This window comes from Phyllostomus hastatus, unplaced genomic scaffold (genome assembly GCF_019186645.2).
Source record: "Phyllostomus hastatus isolate PE091 unplaced genomic scaffold, TTU_PhHast_1.1 phas_contig_98, whole genome shotgun sequence".
Lineage (NCBI taxonomy): Eukaryota > Metazoa > Chordata > Mammalia > Chiroptera > Phyllostomidae > Phyllostomus > Phyllostomus hastatus.
In genome coordinates, this window is record NW_025333999.1 from 1,196,719 (window position 1) to 1,224,713 (window position 27,995).

General features: G+C 54.4%; 2 protein-coding genes across 9 annotated transcripts in view; both read right to left on the reverse strand.

Annotated features, from left to right (window-relative positions):
- Nucleotides 1–526: 526 nt before the first annotated feature.
- Nucleotides 527–23,240, reverse strand: KANK2 (KN motif and ankyrin repeat domains 2). 5 transcript variants are annotated; one of them, XM_045853110.1, is made up of 12 exons: nt 21,761–21,954; nt 20,722–20,836; nt 19,088–20,311; nt 10,087–10,254; nt 9,909–9,990; nt 8,752–8,991; nt 8,070–8,157; nt 7,341–7,560; nt 6,414–6,556; nt 4,883–5,083; nt 4,715–4,804; nt 527–2,604 (listed from the first exon to the last, which is right to left on the reverse strand). In XM_045853110.1, exons 2-12 carry the CDS (start codon nt 20,756–20,758, stop codon nt 2,551–2,553), a joined length of 2,547 nt encoding a protein of 848 aa, XP_045709066.1. In that variant the 5' UTR covers nt 20,759–20,836; nt 21,761–21,954; the 3' UTR covers nt 527–2,550. The 5 variants fall into 5 exon arrangements, with proteins under 5 accessions (XP_045709066.1, XP_045709065.1, XP_045709063.1 ...); XM_045853109.1 differs by having other exon boundaries at nt 9,888–9,990; XM_045853107.1 differs by lacking the exon at nt 21,761–21,954 and adding an exon at nt 23,178–23,240 and having other exon boundaries at nt 9,888–10,254.
- Nucleotides 23,241–24,150: 910 nt separating this feature from the next.
- DOCK6 (dedicator of cytokinesis 6) overlaps nt 24,151–27,995 on the reverse strand; it is a 41,043-nt gene continuing 37,198 nt past the window's right edge. For all 4 annotated transcript variants that reach the window (XM_045852971.1, XM_045852975.1, XM_045852973.1 and 1 more), the window contains 8 exons: nt 27,959–27,973; nt 26,495–26,620; nt 26,307–26,396; nt 25,754–25,990; nt 25,295–25,438; nt 25,106–25,212; nt 24,776–24,937; nt 24,151–24,370 (listed from right to left, as the gene is read on the reverse strand). In XM_045852971.1, coding sequence (XP_045708927.1) covers nt 24,328–24,370; nt 24,776–24,937; nt 25,106–25,212; nt 25,295–25,438; nt 25,754–25,990; nt 26,307–26,396; nt 26,495–26,620; nt 27,959–27,973 — 924 coding nt within the window. In that variant the 3' untranslated portion in view covers nt 24,151–24,327. The remainder of the gene's footprint in view (nt 24,371–24,775; nt 24,938–25,105; nt 25,213–25,294; nt 25,439–25,753; nt 25,991–26,306; nt 26,397–26,494; nt 26,621–27,958; nt 27,974–27,995) is intronic.

The following is a 27,995-nucleotide window of genomic DNA, read 5'->3' on the forward strand; positions in this document are numbered from 1 at the left end:
CTGTTAGAGAAAGGTCTGGTGGGAGATTCTCCTGAGCGTTGGCAATGGTGGGTGTTTACACTCAGTGGGACCATGGCACCCTCCACCCTGTCAAACATTCCTGTATTGTTCGCATTTTGCCTTTTACAATTGCTGTGAAGTATTCCGTCATCAGGAAAAAATAACCTGCAAAGGTTTTGTTTGCTGTCTTCACTGCGGGTGATTGTTAGAACTTTCTGCCACAATGGCAGAGTTTTCTGTCCCTGGAGCCCAATGCCACAGCCACCAGCCCCTGTCAGTGACCCCAGGCACAAGTTAATCAGTTCACGTTCCGATGGAAATACCCACGTCCGTCTGCTGCCCACAGGATGGGACAGTGCTGGTCTAGGACAGAGCATGAGGGAGTTTATTTTACAGTCTTGTCACTTTTTTGTAGGTAGCTTTGAAATTCAAAATAGGTAAATTCTAAAAAGGGTATCCATTTTAAGGCTTAAAGAGGAATCAAAGATCAGACACAGATCAGACAAAGACAAAGATCAGACAGATGTCGGCATTATCATAAGGCAGCTTTATTAAATTCCTTTACCTTCTAAAAAACGGTTACAAAAGGGAATACTTCACTTAAGTGTAATACTGTCTGCATGGACGTACCGTGGTTGGAAAGTCAAGGCCATGAATACACGTGAGAAGAGAATGGGGACAAAGGCAGCGCACCCGCAGCCTACCATGCCCAGCCCAGTGGGTACCAGTGGAGAGGGGAACACACGGACAAATATGGATTTATCGGCGCAGAGGGTGGTGTGTCAACGAGCCATTTCTAGAACCTTAAAATAAACACCCCCCCCCCCACCCCCCGGCTCCAGGCCAGAACACCCAGGCACACAAGTCCGTACCGCTGCCCAAGGCTGCCCACCGCTGCAGCCTCCCTTCGGACACCAGTGGCCATCCTCAGGCAGCTGTGCTTTTGCTTTCTCTCCAACTCTCTCTCCCTCTCTCTCCCTCTCTCTCTCTCTCTCACACACACACACTGGAGTGCCTCCCTCCTTTAACCATTCAAGCTCTTTTGTCTTAGATACCAAGTCACAAAGATTTTCCCTTCAATCAAAATCAAAGCCAGCCACTCTCCATTCAGCCAAGAAAACCGCTTCTGCAGGAGAGAAGCCAGCGTGAGCACTCGGGCCTGGTCTGCCCTCCTGTGGTCTGGCTCCCACCCTGGTGGCCGAGCTGAGAGCGTCACAGAGGGCAGGACGCCTATCAACTAGGGGTCCTGCTCCCCTGCACAAGGCGCTTTTTCAGGATCAGAACCAACCCCTTTTCTTTTTTTGGTTCACAAAGGGAAGGAACAGGAAAGAGAACTATGTTGAGATTCTGGGGACAAAACAGGCCATTAAGGAAACTGTGAGTGTCTGGCGAGCCCTATTTCCAGCAGGCTCTGCTCCAGGCAGCTCCGGAAAGCCTGTAGGTTAAAAAAAACCAGCTGGCCCTTGTTTGGTTTTAGGCAAAGCCCTGCCTCTTTAAGTTTGCGCTGGGAGCCCTCCAAGGGCAGCCAGCTTTTAATCGCGCACACATGGGGTTTCTGGAGCGCCCGTGCTCTGCCAGCAAGCACTCAGCCTGTTTTCTTTCCTTTGAAGAGAGAAATCCTGGAGTCTGGGGAGGGAAAGGACTCCCCGTAACCCGGGTTCTAAGCCCAGGCACTCAGCAGCTGCTCTGGAAACAAGATTCATTGCCTGTGTCTCCAGGTCTGAGAGATTTTCTAGGAAAATTACTATTTGCTGGGGCCTCCGTGAAGGGAGGGCTGGCTTTGGGGGTGACTTCTTGACACGAACTGCTCACACGTCTCAGTTCACACACCTCAGCCGGCTGGGTCCCGAGGCCCCTCCCACCACTTGAATGGGGGCGACAAGGGCAGTGGCAGCGGGCAAATAGAAGAGACTAGTTTTTCTCCTCCAGGTGACACGGACAGAATCTGTTCTGTGAAGACACCAAAGTTCCCCCCAAGAAAGCTGCTGGGGGGAGTGGACAAAGAGCTGTTATCTACGAGACAATTAAATGTGGGGGGCACAGGAGGCATTAAGCCACTCCAGACGCTGCCCGTGCTTAACAACATTCACGATTAAAATGAAAATATGCAATTCCAGTGACTTTCAAATTTGGCAACAAGTAATATGATTTCCCTCCTTCCCCGATGATGATTCAAAAACACAACATGCTCCCCTCTCCCCGCCTCCATCCATCACTGCCAGCTGATTGTTCTCAGTGCTCCCCACGGAGCCACGTCCCAGCATCAGCCACTGGCGCCACTTTATGTGAGAATGGAGCTTCGGTCTGCACTGTGGCTGCTTTGAACTAGGGTACTGGGAAAAACCCACTTTAAGCTGGAGTCTTGTTACTGTTGGGGACTCCCCCTAGGAAGCAGGAGAAAAACCCACTTGCTTCTGAGACTTAGGCCTTGGTGGGTACGAGGGGGGCTGGCCAGGGAGGGGACCAGGGACGGGGAAGAAGGGGGGAGGGACGGTTTGCTTTGGGGCTGAGTGGCCCGTGAGGGCAGGCGCCTCTGGCTCCCCGTCATGGCTACTCTTCTGCCGAGGACGATGCAGGGCTTTCGTCATCTGACATGGGGGCAAACTGAAACGAGAAGCAGAATTCCTTGTTTGGCATCCTTGCCTCCGAGGCTGCGGTTCCGTCGGCTAGCCCTGTGGCTGCAGTGAGTGAACCGGAGGCTGGGACCCCTCGGCCGCAAGGTGGTGACGTTGTGGAGGAGATGCCTCAAAGCAGCAAATAAACACATGCAGCAGGGGATTTTCATCAGGTGTGAGGGATGGAAGGGACTGAAAGTGGACAGCGGGTGGTCAGGCAGGCGGAGGTCTGAGCTGGATGATGCTGAGGGGCCAGCCGAGCGGGCAGAGCAGGGCATTTCAGCAGCAGCAAGAGACAGTGCCAAGACCTTGAAGCGGAGCGGCGAGCGACTGGCTGGCGTGGCTGGAGCTTCGTGAGCAAGGGGGAGGACGGACATCGGACAGTGGGGTGGAGGTGGGGGCGGTTGTACAGGGCCTGGCGGGAGCCACAGAGGGCTGTGAGAGAGGTGCTCTGACTCAGGGGTCCACAGGGACCTCTGGCTGCTGTGGGGAGAGCAGGCTGGAGGGGACAGTAAGAGTGGGAGCCAGGGGTTGCGGGGGCCAAGGTCGGAGGCAACGGCGGTGGTCTAAGCAGACAAGGATGGGAGACTGGAGTCGCTGGGGGCAGCAGCACGGATCGGAGAACACAGCACCACCAGCCCCATCGCCCCCATCTTCCAGTTGAGGAAGCCGAGGTCCAAGGCTGACCCCCAGGTGACCCTGAGCACCACCACTGAGGCCCAGACACCCTGAAGCCAGACCCACTCGGAGCCTCAGAAGAACCTGGGAGCTAGGCGGAGATGGATGGCGCATGACTCTGCCACCTTCCCTCTTTCGGCCCGTCGGGGGAATTGCTGTGGTCCACACCCACCGTGCCTCCCTTGAACCAGCCCCAGATGCGCCTCGGGGAAGCCAGGGCAAGCGTAAGGTGGGGGTGAGGAGGAGAGGGCGGCAAGGCTCCTGCCCAAGGTCTGGAGACAGATGGACCCCAGGGCCTCTGCCCCTTCCTGGCTGTGAGACCTTGAACCAGGCAGGGATGTAACCATTCTAAGCCTTAGCTTCCCCACCTGAAAAATGCAAATAATGATAGTACTTAGTGCAAACAAATTGGGTTGTGGTGGAAGGTTCAAGAAATCACGTCCTGTAGGCACTTAGCATACCGCGTCCTCCATCACGCGTGAGGACCTACGGCAAGTGGGCCTGTGTCCCCCATCTGTCAGACCAGGTGGTCACTCTGGGGGCCTCCGAGGAGTGCCCCTATTTCTCCCACTGGACTGGAAGGGCTTTCCTCCATCAGGCACTTAGGACACAGCTAGTATCAATATTGTCCTCCTATTACGCTTCTGGAGAGTGTTTTGCTAACAGGAAAGATTTTTTCAAAACCCAGATTTCTGCAGTCAAATAAGAGAAACACTGGGTTAAACCAACCCAGACAGATGAGATTTCATTACAGTGAGACTTCTCAGGATCTTTAATGCCCTCACAGACTTGAAGTAAATGCCAAAGTCCTCGCTGTGGCCTGTGGTGTCACCCCTGCCCTCAGCTCCTCCCTCAGACACAGCGGGAATGCGCCTGCCCCAGGGCCTTTGCACTCTTTGTTCCTTCTGCCTGCAGAGCCACAGAACTTGCTCCCGCACTTCCTCAAGTGTTGGCTCAAATGTCACTGCCTCATCTGTTGCTCCCTGTCCCTCATATCCTGTTTTATGTTTCTTCCTAGCACTCATCATCCTCTGGCTATGACACAATAATCTGCTCACTTTGTCTTTTATTAGAATGTCCGCTCTGCGAGGGCAGAGACTTCTGTTTTGCTCAGAGCTGTGATGGCCAGGGCTGAGGACAGGGCCAGAGACAGTTGGTCTCTGCAAATATTTCTCAGATGAGTCAGTGGTGACTAGGAGCATGCATCTGGAACCAGAAGGATCCGGGTTCAAGTACTGTTAGGCCGACTGAGACCATGTCGTCTCAGCTGTCTGTGACTCATTTCCTCGGGGGCACCACGAAGGTTCAACAAGCAGCTGACCAGTAAGTCCCTGGCTCGGGGACCTGTACACTGCCAGCTGTCCATGGACGCCCACACACCCAGAGCCCCCAACCCCTGCCCTGCGAGGGCTGACACTCACCGAGCACTTGATGTTCATGCGGGAGTACAGCATGGACGCAATCTCGCTCTGCCCCGCGTCCAAGGCCACCATCAGAGCCGTGCTCCCGTCCTGTAAAGCATAGTTGCCATAGCAACACCCGGCACCGGGCTCCCGCCCACCCCGAGGAGCACCCGAGTGTGGACTCACGCGGTCAGTGAGCGAGATGTCGCAGCTGGGCACCGCCAGCAGCAGCCCCGTGATCTCCTTGTGGCCGTGCTCGCAGGCGCACATGAGGGCCGTGGAGCCGTCATCGTCCTGCATGTTGACGTCTGCCTCACAGGCCAGCAGGGCTTTGACCACGTCCACCCGGCCGTGGCTGACCGCCAGCATCAGGGCCGTCTGCCCTGCCTGCCAGGGCAAGGAACGGGCTCATGAACTGCACAGGTCCCAAGGTATGTCACCGGGGCTCGGGACCCCTCCCTGCCTGCTGCCTCAGTCACACCCCTCAGGGCTCAGCTTCCAGGTCTCCTCCTTAGGGAGCAGCCACTTGCCTCTCCAGCCCCACACCCACCTAAAGCAAGTGCCTAACTCACAGGTGTAAACATACGTCAACATTTATGGAGCTAAGATTTGTATACTGTTCTGTGTGTCAGTTGAACCTCAATAAAAATTAAATCAGTGTTCACCAGTAGATGAACAGATAGACCAGCTGGTAAATCCATGCTACAGAACATTATTCAGCCTTAAGACCAATGAGGGACTAATGCATACCGCACCGCGGACGAACCGTGAAGACACTATGCTCAGTGAAAGAGGATGGACACTAAGGACACATGCTCCTGGACTCCATCATGTGAAATGCCCACAGCAGGGAAATCCATGGAGGCAGAAAGCAGACTGGTGGCTGCCAGGGGGTGGGGAGTGACTGCTCACGGGTGCAGGGTTTCCTAAATTTAGGGGTGATGGGAATGTTCTGGAAGTAGATACAGGGGCCGGATGCATACCACTGTAAATGTGCTAAAAGGCACTGAATTGTGCACTTTAAAAAGATTAGTGTTATGTGATTTGCACCTCAATTAAAAAAAGTAAACCACTAAAAAATTATTTCTACTTAAACACAATGACATCAGTAAGAAAGGCAAGCAGGGTCTGCTGCCCTCGCAGGCCTCTGCAGCGCCCCGTTTCCTTCCTCCCTGCGTTTATGCCCTTGCAACTCCCTCCCTCCCTCCGTCGCCTCTAGTGGCTTCCAGCAGCCTGAGTCCAGCTGCACTGCGAGCCTCAGGCTGCCTGAAATGCTGGTGGCTCCCGGATCCCCCAGCTGGCTAGTGAGCTTCAGGAGTGTGGGGACTGTGCCTGCTCACCCACCGTTTGAGCCCCAGCACCCACTTGCTGCCTAGTGAATTACCGAGCGGCATGTGGGACAGTGTCAAGTTAACAAAGGATCCCACGTCCTCTCCCAGCCCCTACCCATTTCCACCAGAAGGTCCTTCATCAGAGACAGCCTGGAGGGCAGGTCATAAGAACAGAACTCTGGAGCTAGAACCCCTCTGTTTGAATCCCCCCTCCTCTAATCTGACCTTGAGGAAATGACTCTGCTTCTCTGAGCCTCAGTGTCCTTGCCTGTAGAGTGGGGACTCTCCCCTGGGCATGGAACGAGATCATGTTTGGGCTTGGTGCACAGCCAGGACTGAGTAAATGGGAAGGACTGCCCACGGTTGTAGCTCCGGGGGCCCCGTACCTGGCTGGCTTTGGCATTGACATCTCCAAGCCGTAAGAGCTGCAGGAGAGTCTCCATGTCATCCTGGTTCTTCAGGGTGGCTAGGGCCGTGAGCATGATGGGGCTATAGCCAGCACGGTTCTGTTTGTCCACCTGGCAGACACCTGCGGGGAGGAGCAGGGGCAACATAGGCCCTCAGACCACGCTGGCGCTGGCGCAGGCCAGGCCACATCTCTGCTGTCAGACTGATAGCTCTGTTTCACTCTTCTGTAATAAGCCCTGGGTCTCCTCCATCAGCCTGGGTATGGCCTGATTCCTCCCTTCTCTCAGACTGAGGACCTCGTTCTGCTGCAGGGTGTCCGTCCCCACTCTGACACCCTGGGGATGTGTGGCTCCTCTGAATGGGCCCACTCCATTTGCAAGTGGAGCTGTTCCACTCCTCCATCAAAATGGGGCCCTGACACTGTCACCCACATTTAGGGCTGAGGGTAGCAGCTGTGTCTCCCTCATTAATCTGAACAGCCAGTCCCCTTCACATGGCCTAAGTCTCCTCCATCAGGTTGCAGGCTCTGCCTCCTCCATCAGACTAGGATCTGTGTCTTCCCAGGCAGAGCCGGGAAAGGAAAGTCTTTTCCCGTTGAACAGAGAACCACGTGATCCCTCCAAGCCCCAGACTGCCCATCCCGCAGCCTGGGGTTCTGGAGGCGTGACTCCATCACGCAGGGGTCTGTGTGGATGGTGAAGGGCTGCGTGTTTTCCCCAAGACCATGGCTGCCCTTTCCAGAATTTTGGGGCCATAGGGAGGGCTCCCATCTCCCCCATCAAACTGGGAGGGTGGTGTCTCCTCCACTAGACTGGAAAGGCCATGTCTCCCCCTATCAGGCCACCAAACTGAGGAGGCAGCTGGCCCGTTCCCCTGGGCCCCTCGCCCAGCCCAGCTGGGCCTACCGCTGTCCAGCAGCTGCCGCACCACTGGGAAGTTGGCGTGCGACACGGAATAGTGCAGCGCGGTGTTGCCATTGCTGTCGGCGATGTTGACCACGTAGTCCAGCAGCCGTGACGACATGGCCCGGAACGTGATTAGGTGGCGCCGCACAAGCTCAGGGTGGGCATCACTGCGGCAGGCCAGACGCAGCCACTCCTGAAGCACCGTGGTGTAGGCCACTTTCTGGATGCAGGTTGGAGAAGAGAGGGGTGTGAGCCGCAGGCTCCGGGGCTAAGCCGCAGGAGGGGAGTGTGGACACCCCTATCCTGAACCCCAGCCTTGAAGAGGGAGTGTGGATACCCCACCCAGACAGGCCCCTGGATTAAAGTGTATCCCCACCCCAGACAAGGACCCTAGAGGGAGGTGTAGACACTGCAGTCCAAGATCTGCCAGATGTTGTGAGGTCTCCATCCTGGATATGGCCTTCAAAAGCAAGTGTGGACACTGAGACAGGGAACTAGGGCAGTCCCGTCCCTCAAGCCCCAGAAGGACCAGGGACCGAAACCAGGTTTGCCAGCAGGTAGTCATCTTTGGGCCCCTCCCCACAGCCCTGGCCCCTCTCCAGGTCCACGACTCAAGCATACTCCCTGAGCAACCAGGGCCCCCAAGGCTTGCACAGGGAGGCACTGCAGATGAGGAAAAGCCAGGGTGCAGGGGAAAGAGACCCTCCCAGCCCCAAGGCCCTGCCGTACCAGCTCCCGCTCGGTGAGGGCGTTGGGGTTGTCCAGGTACTTCTCCAAGGCCAGGCAGGCTGAGATGAGGTCAGGGCTCAGCTCCATCCTGCCAGGGAGAGGTGGTTTATTTCAGCCCTCTGGGTTCCCTGACTTCCCATATCTGGCTGCAGCACTCCGAGAGGGCCTCAGTGGGCCCCACTGTGGCCCTCACTCGGGCCTGCCAGGGCTCACCTGAGTGGTGGAGCCTCAGAGGCCCCTGTCCCCGAGAACAAATTTTTGTAATACTATATACCCCATGGGGCAGACATGAGGAACAGACTACAAGAGAAAGTGGACACACAGGCTAGTTTACCTCATATGGTTAGGAGCAGATGGAAAATCTTTTCCCAATGTCAGATTTTTCATCAAGGACAAAAAGGAATAAATAGAATGAACAGATGGGGCAAAAATGTCCCCAAAACGTGTGTAGCTTAAGGACTTTACCTGCCCCCTAAATCTTAACCCAATAACTCAAATTGCCCCCACTAGGTCCTTCCTCAAAGTGCCTAGACCTTCAAGATACTCAGGAGAAAGGTCTTCTCTGCTAATTTAGACTAAGGTGTGCATGACTGGTGGGATGTTCATGCAAAAGGCTTAGATGATGGGATTTGAGGTTATCCCATACATAACCCTGGCCCTGCCTCCCACACAGACAACTGACCGGATCTCCTCCTCCACATTTGATCCTGATGCCCCTTCAGCTGTGGGCACATGCTGAGACTCCCGAGATAACTGGCACTCCTCCCGGCTGTTCTTGGTCACTGTTGTCCCCATGGGCCTGAGTTGGGGAGCTTCGGCCACACTCGGCACCCTCGCCTTGGGCTCTGGGGTCTCGTTCTCTGTGCTCTCATTGTCCGAGAAGTTCTCTGCTGTGCTGGAGTCCTCAGATGAGGACTCACACCTGGGGAAAGGGGATGGGCAGGGTGGGAGAGATGCTGTAGGTGGGACGGGGGTGGGGGAGGGGGGATGGGGCTTGACTACTAGACCTCAGTTTCCTTATCTGTTAAATGGGGATAATGTCAGTAGGACCTCACAGGTCTGCAGGAATGTGGCTTACGGCACCTGGCACAGAGTAAGTGCTGAGTAAATACTAGCTGTGCCAGGGATCACACAAGGGAGGTGCTGCTTTTCCCTTCTACCCTTCAATTCTTCTTACATGCTTTGCTGCTTACACAGGTGTTACTGATTCAGACTCTCACCCCACCTCAGATGGGACCCTCATGCTTCTTGCTTCATCTGGACGAAGTCTAAGCTACCTGGCATTCGAGGTCCCATGTCACCCTGCTTCCTCTCACCTCTGAGCCTTTATCTGGGCTATGCTCCCCAGCAGCAGAGCCCCCACACCCCCCTTTTCCCTTTGCTACCTCCTACTGTCCTCCAGCACATGTGCCCCTCCTTCAGGGACTTCCTGGCAGGCACCCACGCCTCCCCTAGATCACACATGGCCCAAGTATCCCCATCAATCATTGCTCCAACCACCTTGCCGAAACCGCCCGTCAGGGCCTGACACCTGGCCACTTCATCAGGGCAGAGAGCGGAGTCTGGCACCTTCCAGGGAGCAATGCAGTGCAGTGCTCACAGCACTGGCTCTGGAGCCAGGGTGCCAAGGTTGACTGCTGATCACCAGCTGAGCTCCAGCGAGGCACTCAGCCTCATTGTGCCTCAGTTTCTTTGTCTGTCTATTGTGCTTAAGTTAAACGAATGAATCAAAGTGAGGGGCTTAGACCAGGTCCTTGGTACATTCTTGGAACAAACAGGGGTGTGGAAGCTGGGGAGTGGGGTGGGGGCTCCTCTCACCCTCCATTGACTCCCACGCACTGGAGGCTCTGCTGGTGGTCCTCGGGCTCTGTAGGCTCCTCTTTCCGCTTCATGATGGACCGCACGCCCTCCTGGAGCCCACCTGAGGGGAGAGGTGGTGTCACCCGGGTATCCTGAAGCCAGACCCCATGCCCAGGCCTCCAGTGCCCCATCCCTCTTGGCAGCCACCCCCACTTACCTCCACTTCTGGTCTCCTCTGACTCACGTGGGGCTGCTTGCCTGATGGGCTCCCTGTTGGTACTGTCACCAGTGGGTACCCAGCCTGCATTCTTCTTGGGCTGCACCAGGGAAGCTGCAGCGGGCCCTGGGGGTGACAAGGATGACTCTGCAGGAGCCTGGGGGAGACCTGAAGACACAGGAAAGAGGCACTCACTGTAGGTAACAACAGCAAAGCAGAACCAGTGATGATAACTGTCTCCCGGAGTCAGGGGCTCTGAGGGCTAATTCTTACATGACTTCATCAAATCTCTCCAGCCCATGAGGAGAAATTGGATTATTACAGACAAACAAACTGAGGCACCAGAGAGTTGCCCAGTGACTGAGCAGAATTTGATTCCAACCCTGGTTTGTTGCCCACCCCATGCTGGTCAGGGACAGGAAGACCCAGTGACCCCACAATGCTGGCTCATGCCTCTCCGACAACTAAGTGTTGTCGGAAACCAGGCTTGTTCACAGCTGAGTCTGGTGGTCATTGCAGGGAATCATGTCTTCTAGGAGTGAGCTATGGGACCTCAGGTAATTCACTTAACCTCTCAGTGCCTCAGGAGCATGACACTCCTGCTTCCTGGCATCTCATGCAGGCTGAAGACAGCAAGGTGGGATGAAGAGCTTAGAACAATGCCTGCACTTCAAGAGTGCACAGGAAGCATCTGCTAAACCCTGGCTTTGTAGCTAAGCTGGTTAGAGCATCATCTCAGATATGCCAAGGCTGTGGTTTGATCCCTGGTCAGGATACATGCAAGAATCAACAAATGAATATATAAGTACATGGAACAGCAAGTCAGTGTCCCTGTTTTGTTCTCTCTCCCTTCCTCTTCCTCTCTAAAATCAACCAATAAAAATTTTTTTAAAAAAGAAGCATCTGTTACTTCAAGCGAATTGTAAACTATATTTTGATGAGACTTAATAATATGATTTTTTAAAAGCAGGATTATGCTAAAGAGAGGGAGGAAGAGAAACATCAATGTGTGGTTGCTTCTCACATGCCCTCTACTGGGGACCTGGCCTGCACCCCAGGCATATGCCCTGACTGGGAATTGAACCTGTGACCCTTTGGTTCGAGGGCTGGTGCTCAATCCACTGAGCCACACCAGCCAGGGCACCTTTTTTTCATTCTTTACTTGATTTTCAGCAGGTGTTACTTTACTAAAAAGGAAAAGGAAAGAACAGAGCTATTGGAAAATGCCCATTAAAACCCCACCAGGCAGAGTTTCCATTTGGGACGATGAAACAGTTTTGGAGGTGGGTGGTGGTCACAGCTGCACAGTAGGTGAATGTGCTGAATGCTGCTGAACAGGCCACTTTAAAATGACTAAAATGGGAAGTTATCACAATTTTTTAGAAGACCCACCTAGCTTGGTCTAAGGACAAAGGTGACTTTGTGGGCACCAGGCCCTGAGGGTGACCACCATCCATCCAGGAATGCAGCTGGCAGGGAGCTCCAGCCCCAGATCACCAGCCTGGACGAGGAACAAAAGCCCAGTCGCCACCGAGCGGCTGCCAAGTCTTGGAACAGTTTGGGCCCCCCCAGGCCACGTGTGGCTTCCGTGTCACCGCTTCCCCAGGAAGTCCCCTTCCTGCCACTGGCCATGGACTCCAAAGAGCAATTCATCTAAATTCTGTTTAACAGTGAAAACTGTTCTTGACATACACAGCAACTACTTCCTCAAGTCCCTGGGCAGCACTCAACTCAAGAACAGGGAGTGAATACTTGGGACGAGCACAGAGGAAAGAGAGACACTTGGCCACGAACACGCTGACGGCACTCCAGCCCAGGGCGGGGCTCGGGCTGGGCCCATTCCAGAGCTGGTTTTTACGTGAGCCTCTGATTTTTTTTTTTTTTAAAGAAAATCCTGTCAAAAAATTCACATGAAACAAACAAGAACAGTATGTGGCCAAGTGAAACAAGTCAGGAGGCAGATGGCCAGTTCACAGTCCCCGTGTGGGCCCCACACTCACGCCCTGGATTTGAACACCTGGGGGGTCAAAAAGATCAGGTAAAGCAATATTTTGCTGAGTGACACAAACCAGGCACTACAGGATAAATACTGTGTGATCCCCCACACAGGAGGTCCCTAGAGCAGTCAGATCCACAGAAACAGAAAGCCGAACAGTGGGAGCCGGGGGCTGGGGGTGGGGGTCATTGTTCCTTGGGGACGGAGGTTCAGTCGGGAAGATGGAAAGTTTGGGGATGGGTGGTGACAGTGGCTGCACAAAAAATGTGGCTGCTGAATGCCACTGATCTGGACACTTAAAAATGGCTGGTAGCAGATTTTATGTTATATGTGTTTCAGCACAATTTTTTTTTCAATGAAAAATGTAAAATGGAGTAGCACCTGGCCCACTCTGCCCCCAGGGCAAAGCAGGCACTGCCTCCAAAAGCTTGGGTGGCTCCTTCCAGTGTGAGGTCAAGGTCAGACACTACAATGCTGAAATAACAATAACAGTCCTAAAAAGGATGATAGTTATCGCTATTATTTCACTGGGGGATGGGGCAAACTGATAGCAAAGTTTATATGGAAAAACTAAAATCCATGACTAACTCAGACAATTTTACAACAACAGGCAGAGATGGGGAACCCAGCCCAGGAGCGTAGAACATACTCCGAAGCCAGAGCCGCCCGCAGCGTGGTGTTGTGACGAGAGCAGACGCCAAAGGAACGGAGGAGCACGAGCTTCTCAGGGAACTGGAGGGAAGACAGAGCAGTTTCCCCAGACCAGTGGGTGAGGGTGGGCTCTGCGGTGTGGCGCTGGAAAAGCAGATTACTCTAGCCAAGAAAAAAAAAATCTAGCTGGAACCCTACCCCAGGCCTCACACAGAAGATAAACTCCTAAGGAATGATATGAAGGTACAACTGCAAAGCCACAGGAAGAAAATGTAGAATATTGGGGGCCTCAGGAAGGGGAAAGATTCCTTCAAAAATTCCTCAATGTCCAACCACTATGCGGTACATACACCTGAAACTAATATAACATTAAATGACAGCTGTAATGGGAAAAGAAAAACTCAACAAATGAAACTGCATATACAAAAAAATTCCTCAAAATGCAGGCCATATATGAGAAATACAAGGTGATTTCAGTTATTTGTGGGATCTAATAAAACTGAACTCAGATAAAGAGAGCAGATCAGCAGTTGCCAGGGGTGGGGGCAGGGAACGGGTGAAGGGGGTCAAAAGGTACAAACTTCCGGTTTTAAGATAAGTCAGTCCTGGGGTGTAAGGTCCAGCGTGGTGGCTCTAGCTCATGATACCGTGCTGTGTGTTTGAAAGCTGCTAAGAGAGTAGATCTTAAACATCCCCATCACAAGAAAAAACAACTGTAACTCGGTAAGGTGATAGATGCTAACAAAACTTATTGTGGTAAGCATTTCAAGATATATACATATATCAAATCATTAATTTGTACACCTGAAACAAATACAATGTTATATGTCAATTATACTTCAATAAAAATGGAAAAAAATTAAAAATATGATGAGTTTAACTATATTTGACTTTAAAATTTCTATTTGATAAAAACAAACCAACAGTAAAAATACCAAAAGACTTATAGACAAAGTTAATTAATAGAAGAATACAGACTAAGCAAGTGATAATCTCCTAGAACAAGAGTCAGCAAACTTTGCCCTGGTGGATGTGGCTCAGTAGACTGAGTGCAGGCCTGTGAACCAAAGGGTTGCCGGTTTGATTTCCAGTCAGGGCACATGAGCAGCAACTACGCATTGATGTTTTTCTCCCTCCCTTCCTTTCTCTAGAAATAAATAAATCACCTGGCTGATGTAGCTCAGTGGATTGAGCACAGAACTGCAAACCAAAGGGTCACGGTTCGATTCCCAGTCACGGCACATGCCTGGGTTACAGGCCAGGTTCCCAGCAAGGGGCACGCAAGAGGCAACCACACATTGATGTTTCTCTCCTTCACTTTCTCTCTCCCTTCCCCTCTCTCTCAAAATAAATAAATAAAATCTTAAAAAAATCAGTGAACTTTTTCTCTAAAGGGCCAGACAATAAATATTTTTGCTATGTAGGCCATAGGTCTCAGTCGAAAATAGTGTAAAAGCAGCTCTATATGGTATGTAAATGAACAGGCATGGCTGTGTTCTCATCGACTTTAATTTCATATAATTTTGCTCACGTCACAAAACGTTACTCATTTCACATTTGTTCAGCCATTTAAAAACATAAAAACCATCCTTAGCCTGTGAGCCATATAAAAACAGGTATGGGGCTGCATTTGGCCCACAGGCCCCAGTTCAACAACCCCTGTTCTGGGACATGCCAGAAACTTCTCAAAAACGATCAAAGAAAAAAGGACAAAGGCAACAAAAAACTGAGCCACAGAGGAATCTTATCAAACATATATGGTGATGCCCAACCTCATCAGAAACCAAAGAAATGCAAATGAAAACAAGGAGATGCCACTTTGTACCAGCAGATGGGCAAAACACTCGAACATACATAAAACTGTACGTTGGTGGGAATGTGGAGAAATGGGCCTCTCAGACGGAGTGTGGCTGGTGGGAGTGCACGCAGGACAGCTTTTCCAGAGGACCAGACAGAACTTCTGAAGCTGTGCATGTCCTGTAGCCCAGTGAAGCCACGGGAGGGAACAGGAGAGGGTGGTCCCAGCCCTGTTCACAGTGGTCAGGAGTTGGGAGAGGGGGATCAGAGAGGAAAAGTGTGGCACACACTAGGGCATTAGAAGAGACGAACCAGATTTATAAACGTCAGGAAAGTTCAAAAATAGTGTGTACGGGGGAAAAATGTTTTTTTCTGAAGCACAATACCATTTTAGGAAATTAAACACACGCAGGCATGTTTTTCAAGGACACTCAAATGTCTAAATAAGCTTCTGGAAGGTGGATGGCCAGGAACGGTATTAAGTGGGGTGGGGGTGGAAATCGGTGATGGGCGTGAGTGAATGACATGGGGCAGGCATTAGCCAACTATGGATTGAGGGCAGTTTTTACAGTTTTAAATGGTTGGAAAAACAATTAAAAGAAGGATTCTATCTGGGGCACATGGAAATTATATGAAATTGACATTTCAGTGTTGACACATGAAGTTTTCTTGGCACAGAGTCATGCTTGTTCATTAATGCCTACATTGTTTACGTCTGCTTTCATGCTACACAGGCAGAATTGAGGCTGCAAGCTCATCAAAAGGTATGCATTAAAAATCTACATTTTTTTATGTGATATGCCTTAATAAAGCTGGGGGACGGGGAAAGAATGAAACAGAACAGAGTCACTGCAAGGGAGCTCATACGGTCTGCAAAGCTGAAGCTATTTACTGGTCCTCATCATCGAGGGTGAGATGAGGGTGAGATGAAGGTGAAATAAAGGTAAAGTTAAAACAATGGCAGTTTGGTTACCATGGCAGAAGAAATGTCATTAACTCAGTTTTGGGCCCCTAAGTCCAAACAAAATTGTCAGCCAGGGCTGGTGTGGCTCAGTGGATTGAGTGCCGGCCTGCAAACCAAAAGGTTGCTGGTTCGATTCCTGGTCAGGGCACAAGCCTGGGTTGCAGGCCAGGTCCCCAGATGGAGGCGTGCGAGAGACAACCCATCGATGTTATCGATGTTTCTCTCCCTCTCTTTCTCCCTCCTCTCTAAAAATAAATAAAATAAAAGAAATTGTTAAAATTTATCAGCCACGCACACCCAATGCTGGAAGGGAATTAAAGCCATGGGGGTGTAAAGCAATTTGGCAGCAGTCATCAAAGTCCTCAAAAATGCCCTTTCAGAAACCTGTGCTGAAAAAATAGATCACTGGATGTGAAGGGTCCTTTAAGGACGTCTACATGGCACCCCTGAGTGTAAAGAATGATGTGGCTGTTCAAAAATAAATAGCACATCCCAAGAATTCTTAATAACATGAGAAAATGTCCCTGGGGTAATGTTAAATCAAAATCAAAGGAATTATAAATCTTGACTTTGAGAACTGTGGACAAATCCCTTAACCCGCCTGTGCCTCAGTTTCTTCATCTATAACATGGGGATTAAAAACACCACCCCACCTCATAGAGGTGCTGGGGCTTTAAATGAATTAAAATATGAGAAGAGTCAAATAATGCCTTGGTCTATAGCAAGGGCTGCCTAAATGCTTTTAAAATAAAGAGAAATGACAAATTCCACCAGCTCTGTGTTGCCAAAGTTGAAATATACATATTATTTTCTGTGTTAAAAAAACTCGGAAGGAAAGAAGCAGAAGTGTTGGTGGCAGCTGTGTTTTGGTGGTGGTAGGTTTATGGGGTTTCATTTTGCATTCTAGATTTTTCTGTACTTCCCAAAGCTTCCATGAAGAATAGGAATTGCTTTCATAGCAACAGGTTTTGCACAAGTGCAGAGGAAGTTTCTACACCTCGGAGAGGCCCCAGGGATACAAGGGCCTTGCTGCCCCTTCTTCTGCTGACAGGTTTGTGATGACTTTGCCAGGCTGGGGGATAGGACTTTGGGGTTCTCCAGGCCTCTTGTAGCCCTACCTGCCTTTCCCAGCCCAAGGGTAAGACTGACACTCACCGTCCCTCCCCTTCAACCACAGTGAGCAAATTCCACACAGCAGAGGCTGGGTTCCTCCTTGCCTCCTCCTCGAGGAAGCCCTCTCTGACCCAAGCATCTGGCTGACTCACCTAAGTGAATACATGGTCTTAGACACTTGTCAAGTCCTCCTGATATTTCACTTTATTTCCTACATTGCTCCTCCCCAGTCTGCGAACCTTGCAGGACCCTCCCCTGGTGCTCAGGCTGTCCTGCACCTTGCTTTGCCAGCCCCATCCAATCCCAGTTTGTTTAGCACCGTGGAGACACCCATGCCTGCCATCACCTCAGGGCTGCCCCCCTGCTGTGCCCCCCTTCCCAGAACATTCTTCTTCCCACCTCTTTGCCACCCGGCTGCTCCTTTCTTTTCATATCGTGGTTCAGAGCCCATAGCTAGCCCTTGATCACCCACCATGTGTCTGGTGCCACGCTGAACTCTTAATATAAATTGACACATTTAAGCCTCACATTGATCTGGTGACACTGGGATGTCAGGACCGCCAATTTGCAAATGAAAAGCAGGGAGGTTAAATAAATTGCTCAAGGGCACAGAGTTAGGGAGCAGGGAAACCAAATTTGACACCAGGCCACCACCCCGTCGAATATGTATCTGCTTCAAACACATATTCTCTGAAATTATATTTCTTAACTTATTTGTTGCAGTGTTTTACTTGTTTATTGCAGGGGCTTTTTGTCCGGTTTGTGCACTGCTGTGTCCCTGGTGCCTAGAAGAGTTTGGTACATAACAGGTACTCTATAAACATTTGCTGAATGAGCAGACATTTTAATAAATTAGCACACTGGGGCTGGCTGCATCAAGATGGAATTAAGTGAGACACAAGGAAGAACTGTTGGGGAGGCAGTTGGCTCAGGGTGGGGACATCGCTATGTCTGTGGGTCCTGAAAGCAGGAGGCCCCATGGCTGCCCTGGGAGGCACGTCTGGAATGGAGGCTGCCTCTCAGAGATCCCGAGGCTGGGCCAGGCAGGGCCCCTGGCTGGAGGCCAGAGTTGCAGGGCTGGATGTTTGGAATAGATACAGAACAGAGGGGTGGTGCCCAGAGCTGGCCAGGAACAACATGGAAAAGCAAGAAAACACAGCTGGGTCCCCACCCTCCAGCTGTGCCCTCAGTCCCACCACGAGGCTCTGGGCACCTTAGATTTGGGGCTGGGGAGAGAACCTGGGCCCCGTCTCTGAGCCCTGCTGCAGGTTCAGGCCAGCTTTGGCGTAGACCCTGGTGCTGACACTTCCTGGCTGTGTGGCACAGGGTGAGTGCATCTTCTCCCCAAGCCCCAGTTTTCCCAACTATAAACAGAGCTGACTTGAAAATCATCAGCAGACACAGAAACAAGCACCGATTGAGTACTTACTGTGTGCGCTAATTCACAAGCACCCTACAGGTGGGGACCGTCATTATGGCACTTCACAGATGGGGAGGCTGAGGCCCAGAGAGAAGGTGCTCACTTGGGGACACACAGCAAGAAGTGGAACTTCAACCTAGGCTGCCTGGCTACACGGGTCCCTGTCTTTAGCTCCTCTGTGGGTGAAACACATAGCACAGCACCCAGCACCAGGCGGTGTCTGATAAAGAACAGCTGTTATTATTATGAATCATTCTGGCAGCTTCGCCAGCGCCCTTCGGGTGGCAGTGGTGGGGCAGCTGTCATTCTGCACATCCCACATCCCCTTTCTTGGCATGAGCAGTCAGCACTTCTCCAGCGAGCACCCCTCAGGACTTGGACACAGGAGTTGGGTGGGGCTCCTTCACGCCAGGGGCTAGGCAGTGAGGGACACAGTGATTAAATAAGCATTGGGCATATGACCCAAGCCAGCCAATGACTGTCCCCCATGAGATTTTTACTGGCAATACTTGGACTGGGGGGGCTCCCTTTTCAGAGCTGTAAGCACTGATTCCCACAGTAGTGGGGCCACCTTTGCTGGGCTGAGAGAGAAGCTTCCACGGTGCACAGAGAAAGAGAAAGAGAAAGTTAGAGATTCTAGAGCACCAGGATCCAGCTATGCCTGAAGCTATCCCTAAATTGTATGAACAATACATTTCTTTTTCATTGCTTAAACCGGTCTGAGATTGGTTCCTGCCACTTACTGAATAAACAGGGAGGGTGTTTTGTTCAGCAAACCAATAGCCTTGGGGATCCTCTCCCTGCAAAACATTCTGTTTTCTGGACACTTATGATGTACTAAACATGAGAACATTTATTTAATGGACACCCAATTTTTCAGCATGATTCCCTACAACACTGAGTTGGTGGCACAACTTTGTCCCCTTTTGCAGATGAAGAGACAGAGACTCCAAGATGGGAGTGATCTGTCTGGTGGAAGGCCAGGGCTGGGGCTGGACCTTGCTGTTTAGATGAAGAAAGGGGAGCCCTCCCCTGTCCTCCCCTGCCCGTTACGACTCACCTGCTGCCCCATCGCAGTTTCGCTCTGTGATGCTGATCTTCTTCACCAAGTGGACATTGCCAGTGGGTGCAGTGGGCGAGGGCAGCACTGTCTCCACCACTTCATGGCTTCGGAACATAGCTCGGCTCTCGGTTCCTCCAGAGGTCGCCAGGGCCCGCAGCCCTGCCCCATAGGGCTCCAGACTCTGGGCCCGCTGTGCAGGGGCCCCGGCGGCCGTGCTGGCTGCCACTTCCACCTCCCGAGGCCCCTCTACCACCCTGACGGTGTCCACACGAACTGGGCTGTCTGTCGGTGGCCAGGCCTGGGGTTGGAGGTTGGGCTGGGGGCCAGCCTGTCGGGCCTGAGCTGCCTGCAGCTCCTGGAGCGCTTTCTTGAGCTGGGTTTCCAACACCGCGACCTTGGCAGCAAGGGCTACCTCCCCGTCGGGCACACCCAAGTCCCGCTCACGAACCCAGGTGCCCACGCTCCGGGTCTCCAGTGTTACCGGGTCCTCAGGAGCCTCGGGGAGGTCAAGACAGAGCTCACTGCGGCCCCGGGACCCTGAAGTATGGCCCAGGAATTTCTGGCTCTTGAGCTGCACCGTGAGCTGCCGCTTCTCCTCCTGCAGCACGGACAGCTTCACTTGGAGCACAGGGATCAGTTTCACCTGCTCCTCCAGCTGCCGCAGCTTCCGCAGGGCACCCGCCATCTGCTCCCGAACATGGGCCAGGTGCCCGGCACTAGGTGGCACTGGCGTGGACATTCCTGAGCCCCGTGGTGTTGGGGGCGGCAGCCCCACACCCACCAGTGAGTTGGTGGAGCTGGCTGCGCTGGGGGCCAGGGAGCCCAGGCCGGTGGGTGCAGCCGCCTGATCCTCGAGGCGGCGCCTGGCGTCCAGTAGGGTGCGTTCCACCCGAGGATTGAAGCCGCCGCGGGCCTCCAGGGCGCCGTACTGCGGGTAGAAGCCGCGGCCACAGTAGGAGTAGGCAGAGTGGCGGCTGTCCCCGCTGGCGTTAGAGCAGAGCGACTCAGTGGATGTCCACCAGGAGCCAGGGCCTCGGGGTAGCGAGCCGAGGCGAGGTCGGCGCTGCACGGCCACGCGCCGCAGGGTATGGCCCTTCTCAATATCGTCCACATACTTGAGAAAGTCCAGGTCCAGGCGGTAGCCATAGGGCGTCTCCACGGAGTAAGGAGGGTCGGTCTCCTTGGCAGGGAAGCCGGGAGGGGAGACCGGGCCTGAGGTCCCTGGGGAGGGAGAAATACTGGTACCTCTGATCACTGGTGTCTTAGGTGGGAGTGGGGGAGCGACTGATGGGGTGGGGGGAGTCAAGATTTATTGCCCAACGGATGGGAGCCCACTGGGCCCTCAACTGCTCAACTGGGTCTCCAGCCTGCTCCGCCCCCACCCCACAGGACAGGGCCAGGTCTCCCTCTCAGACCCTCCAGGGCAGAGCCAAGTTGTCTCTGTTCAGGCCCTCAGGGGGGCTGTGTTCCACCCTCAATCCCGGCACCACCAGCCCCATCACAGGTAGGGCCCTATCTTCCCCCCAGCTGCAGGCCCCTCTCCCCCACTCAGGCTTCCAGGACAGGCCCATCTACCCACTACTTGCCCTCCAACCCCTGGGCAGGGCCCTATTCCTCCCCAGAGGTCTGACCTGGAAAGGGGGCTGGCACGTGCAGGACTTGGGCCATCCTCCCCTCTGCAGATGCTCCTCGAGAGTCACTGGGAGGCCCTGAGTCAGACTGCCTTCAGCACAGGCTGAGGCTTACCTGGGGAGAGGACGCGATGGAGACGGGAGTCAGGAGGGTCTGCAGGGGTGGGAGAGGAAATGTGACTACCGCCCTCCACAGCTACCCTCCCCAACACCCCTGATCTTCAAGTAAGGACCCTCTCATAGGCGCAAACCCAGCCAAGTTGTGGAGGGGGAAGTGGGGGGCCCCCCTGCGGTCTAGAACAAAGAAACCAAACCTCACAGCCTGCCTGCACATCTGTCCAGTCCCTGGAAAAGCTCCAGCTGTTCTCACAGCCCTGCCTCCACAAGGCTCCCAGGCCAGGGGCCCCAAGCTCTCCAGGCCCCATCCTTCGTGCACCCCCTTCCCTCAGCCCAGGCCAGGCGTTGGCTATCGGGACAGATGGGGACTGATGTGGGTAGGGGCTGTGGTGCTAACAGGGGATGGCTATCCTGCAAGGATGGGAGGAGACCCAGAGACAAAAAGAGAGCTACAGCTTAGGGTAGGGGACCCCAAAACAAAACTGGGTCAGGGCAACTGGGGTAGAAGGGATAGGGAAAATCGTGGGGAGGCAGTGAGGAGCAAAGCCTTTCCCCTTTATGGAAACAATTTTCTCTAAAAATAAACAGTTTCACTGCCGGGCTACACGAGAACTTCCTGCCCCCCCCCCCACCCCCGCAACATGTCCGGCTGGGGAGGGGGGTGCCCAGGAGCTAGGTGGCCCGGGAAGTCATGGGGGTGAGAGGAGGAAGAGGGGGCGCCTGGAGGCTGCAAAAGGGAGGGACAATCAGGGCCTCTCACTAACTCACCCACCCAACCCTGGAGTCCAGCCAGGGTCCTTTCATCCCAAACACTCCGCCTGAGCTTAGCCAGTCCTTCCTGCTGTCTGACTTCCAGCTACCCTGCTTCAGAGGCCCAGGCCCATCCCACCACCAGGGAGGACCCTTTCTGGCCTGTGGGTACCTGGGAGGATGGGCCAGGTGGGGCACCTGCCGGGCATGAAGACGGGGCTGCCGAGCTGTTCCTTCTCTCACACCCCACGTGTCTCTTGCTTAGCGTCTTGCTTTGCCTGTCTCCATGTCTCTCTGCGTCTCTCTCTCTCTCTACTTCTCTCTCTCTGTCTCTCCACGTCTCTCTCCTCACTTCTCAGTCTTGCAACACCTGGAACACATGGTCCAAAAGTAGGTCCAGGTAGTCTCCACCTGCTTGGAGACTCACCCCCTGCACAACCAGGTTAAAAATAATGTCTGGGGACCCGAGCCTGGAGGCAGGGAGCAGGATTGGAATAGTCTGTGGGGGCCCCTGCAGGTGGACAGGGACAGGGTGAATAACAATAGTAATAACCACAGTAATGATCTGGGTACCTGACAACACAACCAGATGGGGAATCTTGGGACACCGAAATGCGCAGCGACTTGCCCAGGGTCACTGGGCAGGGAAGTGGCTGATCCTGGATGGGAACTTAAGCCTAGCAGATTCCCCCACTCCACACCCCTCTACCCATTTCCAAGACAGACACTGAGGTCTGGGAGTCTCCAGCCATCTGACCATCCTCAGTGTGGTCAGGTGACTCCAGGTGGAGAAAGCAGATTGGAGGTGGAAATGTCTAGGGCTGAGGCCCCTCTCCTGTGGAACCCGTGGGGGCCAGGGAGGGGACACAAGATGGAGACAAAGTTAGGACACTTAAAGAGGAGAAAAAGTAGGGAGGGGGCTCAAGGAAGGAGCTCAGGGTGGGCCTGAATGTCCGACAGGGTCTTCCTAAGAACTCCCCTTGCAGACCGGCCTGAATGTCTCTGGGGTCTTCCCTCCTCTCTCTCCGCCCCAAAGTTGGGGGTGAGGAGAACCCCACCCTTGTAGGGAGGGGCGGGGCCTGCGGGGACCCCGGCTAATGGCAAACAGCTGTTGCTCCCCACACCGGCCCAGCCGCCAGGGCAAGGCCCAGCCCAGCCGGACGCCCGGTCGCCTTCCCGCCGGCTGGGGCATGGGGCCTGGCTCCGGCCTGGCTCCGGCCTGGCTCCGGCCTGGCCGCGCAGGGCGAAGGGGATGAGAGCAAGAGAATAGGTAGAGAGGGGGAGGAGGTGGGGAAATAGGGACAGAGGGGAGGCAGTGATGGGGCGGAGAGGCAGGATGAGAGATACAGATGGAAGAGAAGGACGGGCTTGCGGGAAAGACGCAGGGACAGAAGTTAAAGATGAGAACGGTGCAGAGACCAGGGGACCGAGACACTCAAAAGTCCGTAAAGTTTGGGCTGAGATGGTGGAGTTGCAGGCAGCGCCTGGTCGAGATCTGAGAGGTCACGCCCGGAGTTGGGGGTGGGGTGGGGACCACGCTCGAACCCCGATCACACTCGAACCCCAACCCGACCCCGGGTCCTACTCGCCTCCCGCGCTCCGGCCGATGCCGTCCCAGCGTCCCGCCGCCCGTGCGTCCTCCGCGCGCCGCCGCCCGGCTCCGGCCCCCAAGCTGTAGCCCCGCCCCACCCATTTGACCCCGCCCCTCAGGGCCGGCCCCGCCCCCAGTCGCTGTGGGGAGGGCAGCGGTGAAGAAATGCGGTCCTGAGGCTACGATCACACCTGGACAACAGGTGTGTGTGCGCGCGCGTAGGGGTGTCCGGCCTTGTCCCCTAGCTTCCCCTCTCCGAGTCCCCGGGGCAGGGCACCCGCATAGCTGTCCCGCCCGCCTGCTGCAGCTGGGCCGCTGCAGGGGGCGGGACTGGCCTGGCCACGGATAGCGGAGGGCGAGGAGGGCGGGCGCGGTGGCGGCAGGTCACCCCTCCCCTCCTCGGGAGCACAGGGCTGGAAGTGGCCCAGCGCAGGCCTGGTACACAGTGGCGTGACCGCGGAGAGGCGGGGAGGGGACTGGGTCAGTTCAAGGCTGCACAGGCCGAGCCGAAGGCCTGGACTCCCTGGCCAGCCAGACTTTGCTCCAGCCCCAGCCCCACCATACCTTTAAGTGCTCAGTGACTCAGTTTCTCCATCTGTAACATGGGGTTAAGAGTGTGTCTGACACCACTACTGAGGAGACTCACTAAGGACGAGGCAGGGGCCTATCGGAGTTGCCTTGGGCAAAAAGACCCATAAATGGAGCAATGTCTTTCTGGGAGCCTTTTAGTACAGGGCTGGGCACTCAGCAAGGGCTTAATAAATGTTCCTTTAAAAATAATAATAAATGTTACTCTTCCCCAAGTACATATGTGACATTTTGTGTGTTGCCTTCTCCACCCACAAGGGCAGGCATTTGTGTCTGTCATCACTGCTCCGTCTCTGGCACCCGATATGGTCTCAGTGTCTGTAGATCAGGGTGTGTGAACACACTGTGCACCTGGCCCCCAGGGACAACACCACACAGGCTGCTCATAAAAAAGTTTTAAATTAAAAAAGGTAAGAAGTATCAGTGCACAGACAGGAACAGAGGGCCCAGCCCCATGTGCATTGTGGTCACCCACAGTGGGCAGCCAGACAGACTCCCAGAAAGGCACATAGCTGAGGCCAGGGTGCGGGTTCCTCTGGGTGTGGTTTCAGGCCATGAGCTCAGAGGTCCGCCTTCCGGAAACTTGCTCTGTTCAAGGAGTTCCTGGGGGAGGAATGAGGTAGGTCAACATGGACACTGGGCCCCAAACTCCACAGTGCTCAGTCCTCTCCCCCCTCCTCCAGCATAGCTCCTTCTGGAGTCTTCTCTGCTCCTTTCACATCCATTCTGATCTGGCTGTGGATTCAGATTCTCTCCTGAAACCCTCACCAGAAAGTCATATCATACCCATTTTACAGATGTAGAGACCGAGGCTCAGAAAGATGAAGTTGCATGTCTGGGAACTGACCCACCAGGATCCAGAATGGCTACCCTACATTTGTATACAAGTCCAAGTAGTCACATCCTTGTGTGCAAAGCCAAGTACACATGTTGATGTGCACGACAACCCCCAAACTGCGACTGCCTCCTCTTGCCCTCTCTGGGTGTGGGGGAGCCCAGGTCAGGCACCTGAAGCTGGCTGTGGTTGGTGCCAGCAGCTGGGGCAGGCGCTGGGTGAGCAGGGGCTGCAGAGCCTCCCGTAGGCGGGTATAGTTGCGCTCCAGCTCACGGTGGTACTCCTTCTGGTCCGGCCCAATCAGGGCCTTGTTCTTCCGCAGTGCGTCCTCGCACCTGAGGGCCAGATGGCAGAGTGCTCAGGGACTGGCACTCGGGAGAGAAAGCAATACCAGAGAGGCAGAGGAGTCCATGAGGTGGGGTCAGGAGCTAGAATGGGGGGTAAAGTAGGCAGAGAGCCATGATGGGGGTTGGAGGGGCTCTAATGGGCGGGGTCAGGCCTACTTCTTGCAGAAGTCCTTGAAACAGAGCCGTAGCTTGTTGTGATGCCTGAAAAGCTTGGGATCTTCCGGGATCTCTGCCAAAAACACCTGGGCCACCTCCAGGGGACCCTGTGGGGTGGGAGGGCCTTGTGAGGGTGTCTGCATGGACCCTGGGGGACCCTGGGCAGCCTGCATCCCCTCCCGGCCATGCCTGGTTCACAGTGGGCCCCACAGAGCCCTGTAGCACCATCTGCAGCATCTTGGCATCGGGTGGGTCCTGCTCAGTGGCAAAGGCCAGCTCCCGTGTCTTCTTCTGCATGTCCTCGATGGCCACCTCCACTGGTGTCAACACAGTCTGCAGGGTCAGGGGCAGCATGCACTGGTTGGGGTCTGAAGACAACCTGCCCCAAGCCAGCCGAGGGCAGCTGGTGTGGGAGGGGGGTCTAAGTGGCTGTATAATGAACGGTGTGTTGGGGTTCCTGCCTGCCCAGGTCCGCCAGGGCCTGGCTAGGCTGCCTTTGTCTGGCTCTGGTGCCTTTGGTCTGATTGAGATCCAGCCCTTGATCACTTGGGTCTCAAGGTAGAGGTATAAGGCTACAGACTGGGGTCTGGAGGTTGGAGTTGGGAGTCCCCTCACCTCTCCCAACCCAGGTTCGGGGCCCCTACCTACCTCCTCCCGGTGGCACACGCGGATTCGTGTCTTGATATAGGGGAAGGCATGATCTGTGCTCAGCAGTGTCTTGCGCTTGTGTTGCTCATGCAGCTCCCCATGAGCTCGGCCGTCGGGTGTGAAGGGCGTGCAGAACAGGAAGGTGCGCAGCCCGTAGTTGCGGTCGAAGTAGGTCACCCGGTCCTTCAGCTCATAGGTGTCAAAGTGTGGCTCCACATACGTGATCTGGATGTAGGCCTGGGGTACAAGGCTCAGGGATGAGGTTCCCACAGCCCCAGCATACCCCCCTGGGGCTGGCCAGCCTCCCAGCAGGGCTCCATCCCTGGAGAAAGGGGATTTGGGCCTCCATGGCTCTCGGGGTTTCCATTCTGGGATTCTCAGGTCTCCTTATGTTTGGGGAATTGCCTAAGGTTAAGAATTTGGGGGTCTACCAGGGAGATAAGCTTTGTAGTTTCCCAGAGAAATAGAATTTGAGGATTTCCAAGAAATATTACTAAAAGTCTCGCTGACTGGAGGATTTTGGGGACCCCAGGGGACAGTTGGAAGCCCTCACCTTCTGGGGATCAAGCTTGGTCTTGTCAACAGGATTGGAATCTTTGACAATCTCGACCACGTCTTCCCCAAACCTCTCCGTGTAGAACTCCTAGGGACACGAGGCTGAGCTGGGCTGTGCAGGTACAGCCTCCACTCCACCCCAGGGCAGCCTTGTGTCCCATCCTTCTCCCCACTGCCCAGACGTGCCTCTAGCCGGTGCGAGATCTCAGCCAGCTTCGTGATGGATGGCTCCTTGTATACAAACTCCTGCTCGTCCAGGTCACCAAAGCGGGCACCATAGAAACCCACACGGAAGTACGTTCCAAAAACGCGCTGGGGCTGAGGGAAGGGATGTTGTTGCCCAGGAGGCCCCGCTGGAGGCCCCCTGCCCCAGATATGGAAGAGGTGGACACGGGCAGAGGGAATCCAGAGAACTTTGGGTGGGGATGTGAGGACCCCAAGAACATCATATCACAGGCACTGGCAGGGGGGACCTCTTGAACATTGGGGCATGGACCTAGACCACTGCCAACTACCCACACCCTTGCTCTCTCTCTCTAGCCTCTGTCTCCTACTCCCCCAAATCTTCCTCTTCATTTAACTCAAGCCCGTACTTTCTGCTTCTCCCCCTCACCCCATGCAGTTCTTCCGAGTCTGGATCCCAACATGAAATAAGAACCTGGGGCTGTATTGCTCACAGCTGTGTCCTCAATGTTTACAGGCCTAGGTATGCAGCAGGTGCTCAACAAATGCTTGGGCAGAGGCTTTGCCTCCTTTGTTCCAGGGCATCCCTCCCCTCCCCCCAACCCAGCCCTAAGTTTGGAAGGAGGGACCTGCCTCCCCAGCCACCAGAGGAAGGGGTGACTCCATGTTCACTCACCAAGGCAGATCCAAGGAGGGGTGGGTACCAGGAGATGGAGGTGGGGAGCAGGGGACAGAGAGACAAAGTCATGGGAGAGGTCAGAGGTCAGAGACCTCAAACCCCCAGGGTCTTGGTTATGCTACCCCAGAGAACCACGCCAGGGATAGAGACCAGAGATCCAGGGACGGAGGGGGACTGCCTGCCCCACCCAGCCCCCACCCAGCCCCCACCCAGCCCTCAGCTCTGGGTGCTTGCCATCTTAGGCCAGAAAATTCTCCCCAAACTAGGAGATGCCTAAAAATAGACTTAAGTAGGGGAGAGGCAAGAGAGGGGGAGCATTAAATGGCCACAAGGAGCAGAGATCCCAGGGAAGTTGGGGAGATAGGGAGAGACAGACCAAGAGAGACAGAGAGGGAGTAATCAAAACAAGGAGAGAGACAGAGACAGGGAGAAAGGGAGGGAAAGAGACCAAGAGATACAACGAGACAAACAGGAAAAAGAGAAACAGAGACAGAGGGAAGGAGTCAGAGCCCCCTCCCAGGCAGTGACTGAGCAGGCCCAGCCGGAGGGAGGGGTGTCTCTGGAGTGCTCCCAGCTGGGTGAGTCACAGGCTGCCCTGGAGATCTGGGGCAGGGAGGGGAGGTCTAGGGGAAAGTGGTGGGGGCGTGTCATTACCCACTGAGCCCCAACTCCCCTGTGCAGGCAGCTGTGCACCTCCAGCACCCCCTTGTGGTTGTCCCTGGCCACTGCTGCTGACTAGCTGTCTTGGGAGCCCGAGAAGTAAGTGGATGGCCACCAGGCTGACTTACCTCCCAGCCAGAGCTCTGTGGGGTAGAGAAGAAGGGT